Source organism: Callithrix jacchus, chromosome 22 (assembly GCF_049354715.1).
Source record: "Callithrix jacchus isolate 240 chromosome 22, calJac240_pri, whole genome shotgun sequence".
Lineage (NCBI taxonomy): Eukaryota > Metazoa > Chordata > Mammalia > Primates > Cebidae > Callithrix > Callithrix jacchus.
This window is the reverse complement of record NC_133523.1, coordinates 29,874,027-29,892,662: the sequence shown is the minus strand read 5'-3', so window position 1 is coordinate 29,892,662 and position 18,636 is coordinate 29,874,027. Positions and strand designations below refer to the sequence as shown.

At 47.2% G+C, this 18,636-nt stretch overlaps 1 protein-coding gene across 1 annotated transcript in view; it reads left to right on the top strand.

Moving 5' to 3' along the window:
• The window catches only part of RHPN2 (rhophilin Rho GTPase binding protein 2), a 75,726-nt gene that overhangs the window by 17,423 nt on the left and 39,667 nt on the right, over window positions 1-18,636 (top strand). Inside the window, exons 2-3 of the mRNA XM_035284293.3 lie at window positions 876-991; window positions 17,674-17,802. Coding sequence (XP_035140184.1) covers window positions 876-991; window positions 17,674-17,802 — 245 coding nt within the window. The remainder of the gene's footprint in view (window positions 1-875; window positions 992-17,673; window positions 17,803-18,636) is intronic.

The following is an 18,636-nucleotide window of genomic DNA, read 5'->3' as shown; positions in this document are numbered from 1 at the left end:
AGTGTCTACTAAAAACACAAAAATTACCTGGACATGGTGACATGCACCTGTAGTCCCAGTTAACTGGGAAGCTGAGGCGTGAGAATCACTTGAACCCAGGAGTTGGAGATTGCAGTGAGCCAGGATCATGTCTCTGCACTTCATTCTGGGCAGCAAAAAAAAAGTAGATAGTAACAATGAGGGGAAGTAGTCACAAGGGAGTGTGTGCCTTTCTGTCCTGGAGTATGATTGGGCTGGTCCATGGTAGCCCTAAAGGAGTTTGATCTTATAACTGCCCTAGAGATATGTCTTTAATTAATTATTTACTGGATTAATTTATTTTTGTCACTTTGGTTGCTGAGGCTGGAGTGCTGTGGTAGGATCTCAGTTCACTGCATCCCCTGTCTCCCAGGTTCAAGTGATTCTTGTCCCTCAGCCTCCTGAGTGGCTGGGACTACAGGCTCACGCCACCACACCTGGCTAATTTTTGTATTTTTAGTAGAAACAGAGTTTCACTATGTTGGCCAGGCTGGTCTCTAGCTCCTGACGTCAAGTGATCCACCTGCCTTGGCCTTGGCCTTCCAAAGTGTTAGGATTACAGGCATGAGCCACAGCACCTGGCTAAGTAAGACCCTGTCTCCAAAATAAGTTAATTAAATAAATAACATTAAAATAAATAAATAAAATAGATGAGAAGGAAAGACCAATTCACAGTGGCTGTTTTGGAATTGTGTTATTATGAGTGACTTTTCTTTATACTTTTCAATATTTTCTATGTAGATGCTTTGTTTTCAGAAAAGATTGTTTTTAAAGTTAAACATTTTCCATTATATTAAACACTGTCATCATTTTTAAAGTGGCTGACCTCTGAAGGGGCATCTCTTATTTTTCCTCAGGGCTGTAATCCCCTTGCACAAACTGGCCGGAGTAAATTGCAGAACCAAAGAGCTGCTTTGAATCAGCAGATCCTGAAAGCCGTGCGGATGAGGACAGGAGCAGAAAACCTTCTGAAGTATGTGCCTTCTGGTTTCCCTGCCTCTCCTGAGTCCTAACCATCTGTTCCCTAAACTCCCAGTCCTGGCTCTTGGTTTCAGCTTTGGGTTTCCTCATTTCTGGCATCTGCAGTCATCCCTTTCTTCCCTAGAGCTCAGTAATATTGGAAACAGATACTTTACCCTGCCTGTTTGTGTGTTTGGGGATTGGGTGGGTGGCAGATGGATGTGGGCGGTGTGGCGTTTGGCCTCAATTCAGTCAGCCATCTTGGTGGGAAGCCCAATTATTGTCTTGAAGTTTGTTTTCTGGCTTTCTCTGGGACTTGTCTATTTTCTCCACTGCCTGACACTATGCCTGGTGCAGAATCTGCTTGGTAAATGTTTATTGAATATATAAAGGAAAGAAAAGCAGGAAAGAGAAAGGGGGACATTTCTGTTGCCAGTGTCTACCTCGCTAATGAGGGCTCAGCATAGCCCCATGTTCTAGGTCACTCATTAGTATGCTCTGGTGGTAGAACAGTTACTTATCCAGCGTAGAAGTCAGAGAAGACTTACTTGTGTCTAGACCCGTGTAAACCCTCTACAGGCAACAAAATGCAACAAAAGACAATGTGCCAGCTTCATTCTGTTTACAAACAGTGCAGTTTCTTCTTCCTTAAGAGTTGTGCTGGTGACTCTTTTTAGCCCTGTGCCACCTTTGTGTTTGATTTGAGACAGTCTTGCCCCGTTGCCCAGACTGGAGTGCAGTGGCTTGATCTTGGCTCACTGCAACCTCTGCCTCCTGCGTTCAAGTGATTCTCCTCCCTCAGCTTCTCAAGCATCTGGGACCACAGGTATGCACCACCATGCCTGGCTGATTTTTTCTTTTCAGTAGAGACAGTGTTTCACCATACTGGCCAGGCTGATCTTGAACTCCTGGCCTCAGTGATCCAGCCGCCTCCCAAAGTGCTGGAATTACAGGCATGAGCCCCCACGCCCGGCCCCATGCCACCTTTTATAATGTGTAGTTGAGGTGGGCACCATACTGCTGCCCAGGTGAGTGAAAAAGATGCCTCCTGGGGCCTCAGGAAGAGACATGGAGTGCTTTTGGGGACCCAGAACCTAAACTCCAGCAGAGAAGAGCCTGGCTTACCTGCTTGAAACTGCAAGTCCCTTGGAGCTTCCTGGGACTTTCAGGGATTCCAGGGATGAGGGTGCCAAAATGTCTGCGAGGATATTGATCGTTGGTATTCCCAGTGGGTTAGCTTCATCGGTGAAGGCCTTAGGGAACCTGGAGCCTTCCTGAGGGGTTGTTTGGAAAAACAGGTACACTGAATGTTTGTACAAGAGCCACAAGGCTCTGAGGCTCCCAGCATCTGGTCACAGATTCGAGTGAACGGCGGGATCACCTCCTCCCTCTGGGCTGCTCCTTTGAGCACTCAGTCAAGCAGGAGGAGGGCTTCTGGTCATGACTTTGGGGGCAGTTCATTTCTGAATGGGTCTGTGTTTGCTCCTTAGGCAAGACCTCTGAGATATTAAGAGGTAAAATTAAAAGTTCAGAGCAGCACACCCTGAGTGCACGTATGTGTGTTTAATGGATGTTGTACATATACAGCCAGGCATGGTGGCTCATGCCTATAATTGCAACACATTAGGAAGCTGAGGCGGGTGGATCATTTGAGGCCAGGAGTTCGAGACCAGCCTGGCCAATGTGGTAAAACCCCATCTCTACTAAAAATACAAACATTAGCTGGTATAGTGGGGCACGTGCCTATAATCCCAGCTACTCAGGAGGCTGAAGCATGAGAATTGCTTGAACCTGGGAGGTAGAGATTGCAGTGAGCCGAGATTACACCACTGCACTCCAGCCTGGGTGACAGAACAAGACTGTCTCAAAAGAAGAAAAGAGGATGTTGTACATATGCTTTTGTATACACACAAAAGGATGAAGCTAGACGCTGTTAGCAGATTTGGCTCTTTGGGGCAAGACTGGGGATGGGGGTAGAGGTGACTCACTTTTCATTTTAGTCCTGTCAGTGTTTGAATGTGCTTCTAAGTGTATGGGTTATTTATATTTATTATTGTGAAATACTTCGGAGGTCCAGAAGAATTATATAAGCAACCCTCTTGAACCACCACTCCATCAGGAAAAGCAATGCTACTGCTGTGTCAGACTTGGTTTGGTTTAGTTTAGTTTTGTTTTGAGACAAGGTCTCTCTTGTTGCCCAGGCTGGAGTGGAAGGGCATGATGTTGGCTCACTGCAACCTCCATCTCCTGGGTTCGAGTGATTCTTCTGTCTCTGAGTAGCTGGGATTACAGGCATACATCACCATGACCAGCTAATTTTGTATTTTTAGTAGAGATGGGGTTTCTCCATGTTGGTCAGACTGGTCTTGAACTCCTGACCTCAGGTAATCCACTCACCTCGGCCTCCCAAAGTGCTGGGATTACAGGCATGAGCCACCATGCCTGACCTTCATTTATTTATTTTCATTCATTCATTCATTCATTCATTTAGTTTTTGAGATGGAGTCTTGCTCTCTTGCCCAGGCTTGCTCTGTTACCCAGGTCGGAGTGCAGTGGCATGCTGTCTGTTCACTGCAACCTCCGCCTTCCAGGTTCAAGCAATTCTTGGGCCTCAGCCTCCCAAGTAACTGGATTACAGGAGCGCGCCACCACCTCCCTGCCAACCCCGGCTAATTTTTGCATTTTTTGTAGAGATGGGTTTCACCATGTTTGGCCATGCTGGTCTCAAACTCCTCACCTCAGGTGATCCACCTGCCTAAGGTGTTGAGATTACAGGAGTGAACCACCAGGCCAGGCGTGGTGGCTAACGCCTGTAATTCAAGCACTTTGGAGGCCAAGGTGGGCGGATCACCTGAGGTCGGGAGTTCAAGACCAGCCTGACCAACATGCTGAAACCCCGTCTTTAAAAAATAAATAAAAATAAAAAATAAAATAAAGGAGTGAACCACCATAGCCAGCCTGTTTTATTTTATTTTTTTAAAGAGACAGGAATCTCACTATGTTGCCCAGGCTGGTCTCTTGGGTTCAAGCAATCTTCCTGCCTCAGCCTCAGGATTACAGGTTTGAGCCAGCATACCTGGCCTCCTTTTTTGTTCGTTTTTTGAGACTTGAGAAAGAATCTCACTCTGTCACCTAGGCTAGAGGGCAATGGTGCCTTCATAGGTCACCACCACACCTGGCTAATTTTTTTTTTTTTTTTTGAGACATAGTCTGGCTCTGCCACAGAGGCTGGAGTGCAGTGGCGTAATCTTGACTCACTGCAACCTCCATCTCCCAGGTTCAAGTGATTTCTTCTTCCTCAGCCTCCCGAGTAGTTGGGACTACAGGTGTGTACCACCACACCCGACTAATTGAATTTTTTTTTTTTTTTTTTTAATAAAGACAGGGTTTCACCATGTTGGTCAGACTGGTCTTGAACTCCCGACCTCAGGTGATCCACCTGCCTTGGCCTCCAAAGTGCTTGGATTACAGGCGTGAGCCACTATGCCCGGCAATTGAATTTTTAAAAAATTTTTGTAGAGACAGAATTTTACCATGTTGCCCAGGCTGGTCTCAAACTCCTGGCCTCAAGTGATCCTCTTGCCTCAGCCTCCCAAAGTACTGGGATTTCAGGCATGAGTCCCTGTGCCTGGCTGTTGAGCATCTCTTAAATGGCAGGCAGAGTTGAGGTGCACGCAGGTCAGAGGAGGCCCTGTTTTGGGATTTCTCTTGTTAGGGGATGGGAGGAGACCTTCATAGACAAGTAAACAAATCGAATCATCTCGGGAAGTGATGTTTTCTAGGGAATAATGAACTCTGAATGTGATACACTTTGGCCCAGGGTGGCCAGCCTTAGAGACAGAGGGTGGTTGGAGCGGCCCCTGGGAGCAGGGAACTTGCAGTTTCTCAGGCAGGAACTAGGACAGTTTCGTGTGTCTTATTCTCTTAACGACACCAGCAGTCACCCCTTCTGAGGCCCAAGCCTGGCTCAAGCTCATTGTCACACTGGCAGTTGCTCGCGTTGGCAGGGGCGAGGGTGGGGGGTTGTTAATGATTCTCACAGTGGCCCAAAGGTTCAAAGTGCCCCTTGCTGGAGAATGTTGTCAGAGGAAACCCTGGAGGTATTTATTAATCTGACTCAGTAAGCACCAACCGATTCCCGAAAACAAATGGGGCGTTTTGCCAAGTGCCGCTCTGGCCCCGTGGTGTCCCTGGGCGACCAATTACGTGGCTGTCCCTGCAGGCCAGGGGTGGTTTCAGTTGTAAAATGGGCCCTACTTTCCTCTGTCTTCTGGTTCTCAGGTTTCCCACGGCAGCCCCCAAAGGAAGGTAGAACCGTTGGAATAGGGGCAGGGGATGTTTGGAGATGTCCCCAGAAATGCAGGAATGGAAATGGGGGTGCTAAGCCCTTACTTAAGGGGTGTTGGAGGGTATTGTGGCTGGGCAGGCACTTGAAAAACCAGACTTTGTGATACTTCAAAGTCTTATTCGAGCCAGGAGTCCATGAGCTTCCTGGAGTTTGCTTAGGACGATACCAAATCCTTCAAATGTATTTTCAATTTTTTTCTCTTTTTTTTTGAGATGGAGTCTTATTCTGTCGCCCAGGCTGGAGTGCAGCGGCATGATCTCGGCTCATTGGTAACCTCCACCTCCTGGGTTCAAGCACATCTCGTGCCTCAGCCTCCCGAGTGGCTGAGATTATAGGCATGTGCCACCATGCCTGGCTAAATTGTGTACTTTTAGTAAGATGGGGTTTCACTATGTTGACCAGGCTGGTCTTGAACTCCTGACCTCAGGTGATCCACCCGCATCGGCCTTCCACAGTGCTGAAATTACAGGCGTGAGCCGCTGTGTCTGGTCATACATTTTCATTTAGGCCAAGCAGAGACAATATTCTGTCTTCTCCCAGCTTTCTTCCCTCCCTTGAGAAAAACTAGGGTAGAAACGTGACAAAGTTTCTCTGAAACTGAGGCAATCTTTATGAAATCTAAAGCAGGTTGCCTAGTTTTAACTGGTGTTAGCTAACTAGTTCTTTGAACAAGAACCAGTTGTTTAACCTCTCTGGACTTCAGGTTCCACTGTTGTGCTGAGAATTGTTGGGCTAGATCAAAAGTATCTTGCTCCTAGGCTTACAGGGATTAGGTAGACTTGAAAGGAGTGAATGGGGCTGAATTCTGTGCTGTGAGACAGTAGGGAGTGGTGGGGACTGTGGTGAAGTCCACAGCATATGCCCTCTCTGGATGGGGCAACTGCAGTTTGCCTCAGGGAGGTTAGGGCCAGAGTTGCTGCATCTTCTAATTTTTTTTCCAGGAGAAGTTAGGGAGTTGGGGATTTTATTTTTTAATCTTCTGATTGATTGTTGATTCCCCCCTGCCCCGATACAGAGTCTTGCCCTGTTGCCTAGGCTGGAGTGCAGTGGCGTGATCTAGGCACACTATAGCCTCCGCCTCCCAGGTTCAAGCATTTCTCCTGCCTCAGCCTCCTGAGGAGCTAGGATTACAGGCATCTGCCACCATGCCTTACTAATTTTTGTGTTTTTAGTAGAAATGAGGTTTCGTCACGTTGACCAGGCTGGTCTCGAACTTCTGATCTCAAGTAATCTGCCTGCCTCAGCCTCCCAAGGTGCTGGGATTATAGGCATGACCCACTGTGCCTGGCCAATTGTTGAATTTTTAAATTTTGGGGACTCTTTTAAGGGTGGGGGATAGGGCCGGGGCGTGGTGGCTCACGCCTGTAATCCCAGCACTTTGGGAGGCTGAGGCGGGTGGATCACGAGGTCAAGAGATTGAGACCATCCTGGTCAACATGGTGAAACCCTGTCTCAAGACAAGAACAAAACTCCGTCTCAAAAAAAAAAAAAAAAAAAAGAGTGGGGGATAATAACACCCTGAGAGCCCAGTGAACAAGTCTCTCAGGCCTCCAGTTTACTTTGTGACCCCCTGGACCTAGGGGTGATGAAATTCGAGGTCAGGAGTAACCTGGGGTGGCTTTGGCTGTCATGAGAGTGACTAGAGGTTAATACCAGCTCATACTGTCAGTTGTGGGAGGGCTGGTGTGTGTCTGTGGTGGGGTTTGTAAGCCCTCTGTAGCCTTTGGGGCTGACACCAACTCCAAGTCCCGCCTTCCTCCACCTAGAGACAGGCAGGGAGCAGATGCCACCTCAGCAGGGGGTGGGACAGTCCTTACTCCAGCCTCTGGAATCCCTGGCAGAGTGGGATTTGGGATCAGATGGACTAAGGCTAAGCTGCTCTAATAAGGTCGCTAAAGCTGCGGCAAGTCACTGTGTCAACGTGGTGCTTATTCCTGGAAGGACAATTTTATTAAAAGACTTGGGGAAAAAAATTACACTAAAACAAACAGGGACAGAATGCAAAATATACATTTTTTTATTTTTTTATTTTTTTTGAGATGGAGTCTTGCTTTGTCGCCCAGGCTGGAGTGCAGTGGCATGATCTCAGCTCACTGCAACCTCCACCTCCTGGGTTCAAGCAATTCTTCTGCCTCGGCCTCCTGAGTAGCTGGGACTACAGGCACTCGCCACCATGCCTGGGTAATTTTTGTATTTTTAGTAGAGACGGGGTTTCACCATATTGGCCAGCCTCGTCTTGAATGTCGGACCTCGTGATTCACCCGCCTTGGCCTCCCAAAGTGCTAGGATTACAGACATGAGCCACCCATGCCCAGCCACATGTATTGAAAAAAACAACAAAAACTTTTCAGGCCAGGCACAGTGGCTCATGTTTGTAATTCCAGCACTTTGGGAGGCCGAAGTGGGCGAGTCACCTGAGGTCAGGAGTTTGAGACCATTGCCCAGGCTGGTCTCGAACTCCTGGCCTCAAGTGATCCTCCTGCCTCAGCCTCCCAAAGTGTTGGGAGCCACCATGCCAACCTCACATGTATCTGTAAGACAAAACACTAGGATGTTAAAGAAATTTGGGACTTGGGGCAGAGAAGTTATTGTCACATAGGGGTTTTGTTTGGTGGAAAAGTTCTTAGAGGCTCCAAATTGAGAAAAAGTGTATGTGGATGTCATAAGTCATTATAGGAAATAGTTGAGTGTGGCCTTCTTCCCCTGTTCACACTTGGTGGTTTGGTCTCTCAGAGAGAGTAAGTGGGACACCTCCTCATTCTTTTTTGAGATGAGGTCTCACTCTGTCACCCAGGCTGGAGTGCAGTGGCGCAATCTTGGCTCACTTCAACCTCTGCCTCCTGGATTCAAGTGATTTTCCCACCTCAGTGTACGAGTAGCTGGGACCACAGGCGCCTGCCAACATGCCTGGCTAACTTTTGGTAGAAGTGGGGTTTCCTCATTTTGCCCAGGCTGGTCTCGAACTCCTAGGCTCAGGTGATCTGCCTGCCTCAGCCTTCCAAAGTGCTGGGATTACAGGAGTGAGCCACTGCGCCCAGCATCCCCCTGCTCACTTTTTTTTTTTAAGAGACAAGAGTCTTGCTATATTGGTCAGGTTGTTCTTGAACTCCTGGTCTCAAGCATTCCTTCCATCTTGGCCTCCCAGAGTGCCAGGATTCCAGGCATGGGCCACATGTCCAGCCTTCTCATTCTTGACTTTTTTTTTTTTTTTTTTTAATATGGAGTCTTACCCTGTCACCAGACTGGAGTGCAGTGGTGCAGTCTCACTCACTGCAACCTCTGCCTCTGGGGTTCAAGCGATTCTCCTACCGCAGCCTACAAGTAGCTGGGACTTACAGGCATGTGCCACCCGCCCAGCTAATTTTTGTATTTAATTGAGACGGGGTTTCACCATGCTGGCCAGAATGGTTTCGATCTCTTGACCTGTGATCCACCCACCTCGGCTTCCCAAAGTGCTGGGATTACAGGCGTGAGCCACTGCATGAGATATTTTTTACTCTTAATACTATGTGCATGTTCATCATGAAAAACCCAAGGGAGTAGGGCTTCTGTTGGTGGTCCAGGCCAGAGGGAAGCTGCGGAGAACCTCTGCAGAAAGACTGTGGGCAGGAAAGGGCTGACACATCGTCTGCCCCATCTCGGTTGGCCTCAAGATCTTTTTTGGCTGTAACAGCATTTATTAGACTACAGGGGCAGAAGCTGAAAAAGGCCATACTCTTCTGACAAAGCCCATAGGAGCCATTTGTTTTTCTTCAGAAGGGCAGACTGGGTACAGAGTGTCAGTATTGATGACCAAGGCTCTGGCTACAGTCCCTAATTTGGGCTGTCTCTATTTTTGTCCATTGCCCCGGCCTGGGCTTAGAAATAGTTGGGACAGCCGGGTGCAGTTGCTCATGCCTATAATCCCAGGACTTTGGGAGGCCAATGTGGGCAGATCACCTGAGGCCAGGAGTTTGAGACCAGCCTGACAGACATGGCAAAACCCCCATCTCTAGCAAAAATACCAAAAAATAAGCCAGGCGCAGTGGCTCACACCTGTAATCCCAGCATTTTGGGAGGCCAAGGTGGGTAGATCATGAAGTTAGGAGTTTGAGACCAGCCTGGCCAATATGGTGAAACCTCGTCTCTACTAAAAATACAAAATTAGCTGGGCATGGTGGCATGTGCCTGTCTGTAGTCCCAGCTACTCGAGAGGCTGAGGCAGAAGAATCACCTGAACCTGAGAGGTGGACAGAGATTGCAGTGAGCCGAGATACGCCACCGCACTGCAGCCTGGGTGACAGAGTAAGATTCGGTCTCAATAATAATAATAATAATAATAATTTTAAAAAATTACTATATTTTACAAGAATTATTATTATTATTATTATTATTTTTTTTTTTTTTTGAGACAGAGTTTCGCTGTTGTTACCCACACTGGAGTGCAATGGCACGATCTCGGCTCACTTCAACCTCTGCCTCCTGGGTTCAAGCAATTCTCCTGCCTCAGCCTCCTGAGTAGCTGGGATTGCAGGTGTGCGCCACCATGCCCAGCTAATTTTTTTGTATTTTTAGTAGAGACGGGGTTTCACCTTGTTGACCAGGATGGTCTCGATCTCTTGGCCTCGTGATCCACCGCCTTGGCCTCCCAAAGTGCTGGGATTATAGGCATGAGCCACCTCGCCTGGCCAAGAATTCATATTATTTAAAGCAAAATTAGGAATGCTTTTGTTCTCCAGGTAACGGGATATCTTGACACTCCCATGTGGGTCTGTTGTAAACATTACTAATTTGTTCCCTTTACTGTAAACATCTTGAGGCTAGGAACGTCTAATTTTCTGAGAATGTAGCCCAGCAGGTCTTGGCCTCATTTTCCTAGCCGTCACTCAAAATGGAGTTGCTCTGGTTCAAATGCCTCTGGCACTGTGCTAGAAACGAAGCTCAGAATCCAGGGTTGATTTCTGAATCATGGTTGCATCAAAGTTTGGCATTACAGAAACCAACCCGAGACCTCACCTGGCTGCCAACCGTTTTCAGAGTGACTGACATAAAGAGGTCTACAGCTTTTTTCTTTTTTTTGAGATGAGCATTTGTTCTTGTTACCCAGGCTGGAGTGTGGTGGCAAGATCTCAGCTCACCACAACCTGTGTCTCCTGGGTTCAAGCGATTCTGCCTCAGCCTCTTGAGTAACTGGGATTGCAGGCATGCACCACCATGTCCGGCTAATTTTGTATTTTTAGTAGAGACGGTGTTTCTCTATGTTGGTCAGGCTGGTCTCAAGCTCCTGACCTCAGGTGATCTCCTGCCTCGGCCTCCCAAAGTGCTGGGATTACAAGTGTGAGTCACTGCATCCAGCCTATTTTTATTTTTTTGAGATGGAGTCTCGCTGTGTTGGCCAGGCTAGAGTGCAGTGGCATAATCTCTGTTCACTACAACCTCTGCCTCTCGGGTTCAAGCAGTTCTCCTGCCTCAGCCTCCCGAGTGGCTGTGACTACAGGTGTGTGCTGCCACGCCCTGCTAATTTTTGTATTTTTAGTTGAGATGGGGTTTCACCACGTTGGCCAGGCTGGTCTTGAACTGCTGACCTCAGGTGTTCCTCCTACCTTGGCCTTCCAGAGCATTGGGATTACCCATGTGAGCCACCTTGCCTGCGCTCGGTTTTTATATTTAAGTTGGACCTACTATGGTGCTGAGAACCAATCAGCTTCCTCGCTGCCTGGAGAGAGTAGTCTTCACTCTGTCATTTGTTCTTCCATGAACTGAAATTTGTTCAGCACCCCGATGATGTGGAAAGGGCTATGCCAGGTTTAAGGAAAAAATACCAAGAAAAAGAAGGCTTGTTCTCCAGGAATTATAATTGTTTATCTTCCCTCATTCCAAAGTGGATTCGAGGTACCTTAGCACATTCATACAACATATAACATTAAATCAGGAGTGAATGAAGATTTGAACGCAAGAGAAGGAAGAATAAAGGAGAGATTTAGCTGGAGGTAAGGCTAGTGTCTGCCACAAAGTCCTACATACCTTGTGAAATGTGAGCCATGGTTTGTCTCTGAGCTTCCTGGCAGGCAACAGGAGGAAGGGAATATATCTGGAACACATTTTATATTCACTAGCCAAAAGGAAACCCATTTGTAAAAAGAAATGAACCCATTCTTGATACTTAAGGATGGGAGAATTCCCCCCCCCACCCTAATCCCTGTGGACATTATCAGCTACAGAATCAGTCGTTTTTGCAATAACCCCTTTGTAGCACAGGTTTTACAAGCTGCAGATTGTGACCTGTGGTGTGTAATGACAGCAGTTCAGTGCGTTGCTGTGGCATAATAAAAGATAAATATTTGGTCTTCGTCCTGTTCCTGTGTTCCTGGCACAGAGCCCCTGAGTGATAAAAGTATCGTATCTTTTATATGCTAATGAGGTTACTCTTGGTGGGAGGCTTTAGAATGGATGCTGATCCCCAGAAAGCCCAAGCCATGGTGAGAGGGCTAGAACTTTCAGCTCCTCCCCGCTCCACCTGTGGAAAGGGGAGAGAGGCTGGAGATTGAGCTCAGTCACCCATGACTAATGATTTAATAATCATCTATGCCTAATGAAGCCTCCATAAAAAACCCTACATTAGGCCGGTGCGGTGACTCACGCCTGTAATCCCAGCAGTTTGGGAAGCCAAGGTTGGTGGATCACCTGAGATCAGGAGTTCGAGACCATCCTGGCCAACATGGCGAAACTTCGTCTCTACTAAAAATACAAAAATTAGCCGGGCATGGTGGCAGGTGCCTGTAATCCCAGCTACTCGGGAGACTGAGACAGGAGAATCACTTGAATCTGGGAGGCGGAGGTTGCAGTGAGCTGAGATCATGCCACTGCATTCCAGCCCTGGGGACAGAGCAAGGCACTGTCTCAAAAACAAAATCAAAAAACCCTCTACATTAGCCAAGCACAATGGTGCATAGCTGTAGTTCCAGCTACTCAGGAGGATAAGGGAGGATCACTTGAGCCCACGAGTTGGAGGCCAGCCTGGGCAACATAGCAAGACACCATCTCTACAAAGAATGAAATAAGGCGGGGTGCGGTGGGTCACACCTGTAATCCTACCACTTGGGAGGCTGAGGCGGGCAGATTGCTTGAGCCCAGGAGTTTGAGACCAGCCTGGGCAACATGGTAGAATCTCGTCTCAATAAAAAATAAAAAAATTAGCCGGATGTGGTGGTGAATGCGTGTAGTCCCAGGTACTTGGGAGGCTGAGGTGGGAGATCACTTGAGCCCTGGAGGGCAAGGCTGCATTGAGCTGTGATCATGCCTCTGCACTCCAGCCTAGGTGACAAAACGAGACCCTGTTCCCCCCAAAAGTAAACCCTAAACGATGAGAGGTTCAGGGAGCTTCTGGGTTGGTGCACACACGGAGGTGCCCAGAGTGTGCATGGAAGTGCTGCCCCTCTCCCACTGTAACCTGCCCTGTGTACCTCTTCCAATTGGCTGTTCCTGGATTGAATACTTTAACATAAACAGTACTGGTCCATCAGGTGCTTTCCTCAGTACTGGGAGTCATTCTGATGAATTACCAAACCTGAGAAGCAGCAGTGGGAACCCTTGATTGACAGCTCATCAGTCAGAAGGGCAGGTATCCCCCGTCCCGGGATGTGTGGTCCCTAAAATGGGGGCGGCCTCGTGGGACCAGGCCTCTACTCTGGCGTTTGTGCTTACCGCAGGGTGGGGGTCAGAATCAATTGAATTGTTGCATACCCAGTTAGTGTCTGATAATCGGAGAATTAGAAGATTGCAGACATGATTGTCTTTTAAAAAAGAAGTTATTAGAATAGAATAGAATATGTTGGAGTGGATCACATCTATGACTTTTTTAAGACTTTTCTGTCTCACGAAAGGGGCGTCTGTCTCTGTGTGTGTGTGCATGCATGTACTGAGTTGTGATATAAAATGTGTTTCTTTTTTTTTTGAGATGGAGTCTCATTCTGTTGCCCAGTTTGGAGTTCAGTGGTGAAATCTCCGCACACTGCAACCTCTGCCTCCTGGGTTCAAGTGATCCTCCTGCCTCAACCTCCTTAGTAGCTGGGACTAAAGGCATGCGCCACCATGCCTGGCTAATTTTTGTCTTTTTAGTAGAAATAGGGTTTTACCATGTTGCTGAGGTTGATGTTGAATTCTTGGCTTCAAATGATCTGCCTGGCTCAGCCTCCCCAAGTGCTGGGATTACAGATATGAGCCACTGTGCCTGGCCTAAAATGTATTTCTTACTGGTGTCATAGCCCCCTCCCCCCCCAAATCTCTAAATTGATGAAATTCACCAAGCTGAGATTCCAATATCTTATCGTCTGGGGGAGAATCCAAATGTGCGTGTGTACAGACTTCCAGGGCCACAAGAGGATGAGTGCTGTCACACGTGGCGAGGTTGGGGAGAACCTCAGGAGAGAGCAGACTGTGGGTGAATGAAGGGCATTGGCGTTTGCTCTTGGCAGGAAGGGTGGCCAGGTGGTGAGCAAAACAATCAGGTGACAGGTGGCTGGGAAGGGCTCAGCAGAGGAAGGGACAGAGGTCAGATACTCAGTCTCTCTGGCTGGCTGGAGCTGTTGGCTAATGAACCTCAGGCTTCCTCATCCGTGAAATGAGGATGATTTCTCATACTAGTCTAAGGTTCACTGACACAGGCTCAGCACAGGCCTTATTTAAGATGTGGTTGTTACTGGTTCTGTTATTTTTTATTTTTGTTTTTGTTTTTGTTTTGAGACGGAGTTTCGCTCTTGTTACCCAGGCTGCAGTGCAATGGCGCGATCTCGGCTCACCGCAACCTCCACCTCCTGGGTTCAGGCAATTCTCCGGCAATTCTCAGCCTCCTGAGTAGCTGGGATTACAGGCACATGCCACCATGCCCAGCTAATTTTTTGTATTTTTAGTAGAGACAGGGTTTCACCATGTTGACCAGGATAGTCTCGATCTCTTGACCTCGTGATCCACCCGCCTCAGGCTCCCAAAGTGCTGGGATTACAGGCTTGAGCCACTGTGCCTGGCCTTGGTTCTGTTATTTTAGTGGTGATTCCTAATCTATAACATGAGGGAGCACCTGTATGGTCTTTGAGTAGATTTCAAAAGCTCTGCTTGAAAACTTTTTTTATTTTTATTTTTTTTGAGAGCGAGTCTCACTCTGTTGCCCAGGCCGGAGTACAGTGGTGTATGCTTAGCTCACTGCAACCTCCACCTCGGGGGTCAAGCGATTTTCTTGCCTCAGCCTCCCAAGTGGCTGGTTCTACAGGTGCGTACCACCACCCCCAGCTAATTTTTGTATTTGTAGTAGTGATGAGGTTTCATCATGTTCACCAGGCTAGTCTCGAACTCCTGGCCTTAAATAGTGACTCACACTCCTCAGCCTCTCAGAGTGTTATGAACCACCACATCCAGCCAGGATATAGATTCTTTATTAGATATATAATTTGAAAGTATTTTTTCCCAGTCTGTGGCTTGTCTTTTAATTTTCACTTTCTTTTTTTTTTTTGAGATGGAGTTTTGCTCTTGTTGCCCAGGCTGGAGCGCAGTGATGTGATCTCAGCTGACTGCAACCCCCACCTCCTGGCTCAAGTGATTCTCCTACCTTAGGCTCCTGAGTAGCTGGGATTATAGGCGTCCATCACCATGCCTGGCTAATTTTTTGTATTTTTATTGGAGATGGGGTTTCACCATGTTGGCCAGGTTGATCTCGAACTCCTGACCTCAGGTGATCCATCCACCTCGGCCAAAGGGCTAGGATTACAGACGTGAGCCACCACGCCTGGCTCAGCTTCTTAGCAAGTTTTAAAATCAAATAACATAAGTCTTCCCACTCTGTTCTTATCTTTTGAAATTGTTTTACCTGTTGTAGGGTTTTTTTTTTATATTTCTGTATAAATGTTTGGATCAGCTTGTCTATTAAAAAGGTTAGTGGAATTTTGATCGAGGCTGCATAGAATGAAAGTACCAACCAAGGAGGCTTGGTGTCTTGACAATAATGAGCCTTCCCGTCCACAAACATGAAATAGCTTTTCTTTTAATATATCTCAGCATTGTTTTTGTAGCTTTCAATTTATGTGTCTTGTGATTCTTTTGTTTATTTCTATTTTATTCTTTTTGGTGCTTTGGTGAATGAAATGTTTTTCTCAATTTCAAGATTGTTCATTGCTAGTATATAGAAATAGAATTGGCCAGGCATGTTGGCTCATGCCTGTAATCCCAGCATTTTGGGAGGCTGAGGTGGGAAGATTGCTTGAGCCCAGGATTTCCAGACCAGCCTGGGCAGCATGGTGAGACTTCATCTCTACAAAAAAAAAAAAAAAAAAAAAAAAAAATACAAAAATTAGCTGGGTGTGGTGGCATGCACCTGTAGTCCCAGCTCCTTGGGAGGCTGAGGCTGGAGGATGGCTTCAGCCTGGGAGTTTGGGGCTGTAGTAATCCATAATGGTGACACTGCACTCCAGCCTCGGTGACAGAGCAAGACCCTGTCTAGAAAGAAAAATAAGAAAGATTTGATTTTTGTATATTGATTGTGCCCTGTGACCTTGCTAAATTTATCAGTACTAATATTGTTTTATGGATGCCTTAGAATTTTCTATATATGAGATAATGCCATCTGCAAATATAGTTTTCTTTCTTTCTTTCTAATCTGGATGCCTTTAATTTCTTTATTTGCCTCATTATTGATTAGAAGTAGTAAAAGTGGGCATCTTTGCCTTGTTCCTGGTGAGAAGAGGAAAGCAGTCATTCACCATGAAGTGTGATGTTAGCTGTGGGTTTTTTTATGTGACTTTTATCAGATATCATAAATTCTCTTTTATTTCTACTTTGCTGAGAATTTTTATTATAAATCTGTGATGGATTTTGTCACATACTTTTTAAAACATCTGTTGAAGTCTCCATGGATTTTTTTGTCCTTTATTCTGTTAATATGGTATATTATATTAATTAATTTTCAGATGTTAAACCAACCTTGCATTCCTGGGATAAATCGCACTTGGTTACAGAGTATAATCGTATTTACATGTTGCTAGATTCGGGTTGCTAATACTAGTCTCATAGAATGAATTGGGAAGCATTACCTCTTCCTCTGTTTTCTCATTCATTTATTTTATTTTACTTTCTATCTCTCTCTCTCTCTCTCTCTGTGTGTGTGTGTGTGTGTGTGTGTGTGTGTGTGTGTGTGTGTGTGTTAGATGGAGTCTCTCTCTGTTGCCTGGCTGGAGGGCAGTGGCCCAATCTTGGCTCACTGCAATCTCTGCCTCCTGGGTTCGAGCAATTCTCCTTCCTCAGCCTCCTGAGTAGCTGGGATTACAGGCACGCACCACCATGCCTATCTAATTTTTGTATTTTTAATAGAGATGGGGTTTCACCATGTTGGCCAGGATGGTCTTTATCTCCTGACCCTCCTGGGCCTCCCAAAGTGCTGGGATTACAGGTGTGAGCCACTGTGCCCGGCCTGTATTTTTATATTTTATTTCATCTTATTTTATTTTGGTTATTAGAGACAGTGTCTTGCTCTGTCACCCAGGCTGGAGTACAGTGGCATGACCATAGCTCACTGCAGTGTCAACCTCCTGGCCTCAAGCAATCCTCCTACCTTGTTCTCCTGAGTAGTGGGATATAGGCATGTGCCACCATGCCCAGCTAATCATCCATTTCTTTCTTTTTTTAAAAACAAATTTTATATTTGTGTATTTATTTATTTTAATTTCTCCTACTGAGATCAGGCGCGGTGGCTCAAGCCTGTAATCCCAGCACTTTGGGATGCTGAGGCAGGTGGATCACGAGGTCAAATGATCGAGACCATCCGGGTCAAAATGGTGAAACCCCATCTCTATTAAGATACAAAAAATGAGCTGGGCATGGTGGCGCGTGCCTGTAATCCCAGCTACTCAGGAGGCTGAGGCAGGAGAACTGCCTGAACCCAGGAGGTGGAGGTTGCGGTGAGCCGAGATTGCGCCATTGCACTCCAGCCTGGGTGACAAAAGCGAAACTCCATCTCAAAAAAAAAAAAAAAAAAAAAAAAAAAAAATTTCTCCTACTGAAAGGAATCATTCGTTTCTTTTCAACGGGATATCTTACAGCCTTTGAGGGCATGGCCAGGAGCAGTTTTGTTTTCTCAAGGATGTCATAGAGTTCATGTCTGCAGCTCACAGTGTCATTGTCTGTGTCCCCAGCTCCACATGCTGGCAGATGTGCTGCAAACTGGGCAGGTGCCCTGTGTCTCTGAGATACCTTACCCGGCACTCCTGGCACTCCTCTGCAAGCCATGCCCTGATCCTCCCTGCAGGGACTGGGGATTGGGTCTGTTCACCCAGAAGCCGGGATACCTGGCTGAGGGCACCTCTCTCCCTCTTCTCTTTGAATAGAGTGGCCACAAACCCGAAGGTGCGGGAGCAAGCGCGGCTGGAGCTGAGCTTCGTCAACTCAGACCTGCAGATCCTCAAGGAAGAGCTGGAGGGGCTGAACATCTCATTAGGGGTCTATCAGAACACAGAGTAAGTGCGAGCAGCGCCCCTTCCAGAAGACTCTGAGCTGGAGAGCCTGCCTGCCTTCAGGGTCTGCACAAAGAGGCCAGATAGGGTTCTAGACGGGAGTGGCAGCCCCCACTTTGGGAATTGAGAGAACTGTCAGGTTTGGGGTTGAGCAAGGTGCTAGACTGGAAGGGAGGAGCCCATTTGTTAGGAAATAGCTCATTTGTTGGGAAATAGTGTTGGGCAAAAGGCATTTGTGAGGCCAGGCATGGTGGCTCATGCTTGTAATCGCAGCACTTTGGGAGGCCGAGGTGGGTGGATCACCTGAGATCAAGAGTTCGAAACCAGCCTGGCCAACATGGTGAAATCCTATCTACTAAAAATACAAAAATTAGCCAGATATGGTGGCACACGCCTGTAATCCCAGCTGCTCAGAGGCTGAGGCAGGGGAATTGCTTGAACCTGGGAGGTGGAGGTTGCAATGAGCCAAGATCATGCCACTGCACAACAGCCAGGCCAGCAGAGCAAGACTCTGCCTCACTGCAACCTCAAGCGATTCTCCCGCGTCAGCCTCCCAGGTAGCTGAGATTATAGGCACCCGCCGCCACGCCTGGCTAATTTTTGCATTTTTAGTAGAGAGGCCCCCCCACCTCAGCCTCCCAAAGTGATGGGATTACAGGTGTGAGCCACCACACCCAGCCTGCACTATTCTGTTTTCTAAGCAGATTGTTTCTTTCTTAGCACAGTTGATCTTTACACTCTTCTAGGAGGAAGGCAGAAAAGAAAGGACCTTATGGTGCAGACGGGAAAACTCAGGGAGGCCCAAGGTCACCTAGAGGGTGCCGTCAGTGCCACATT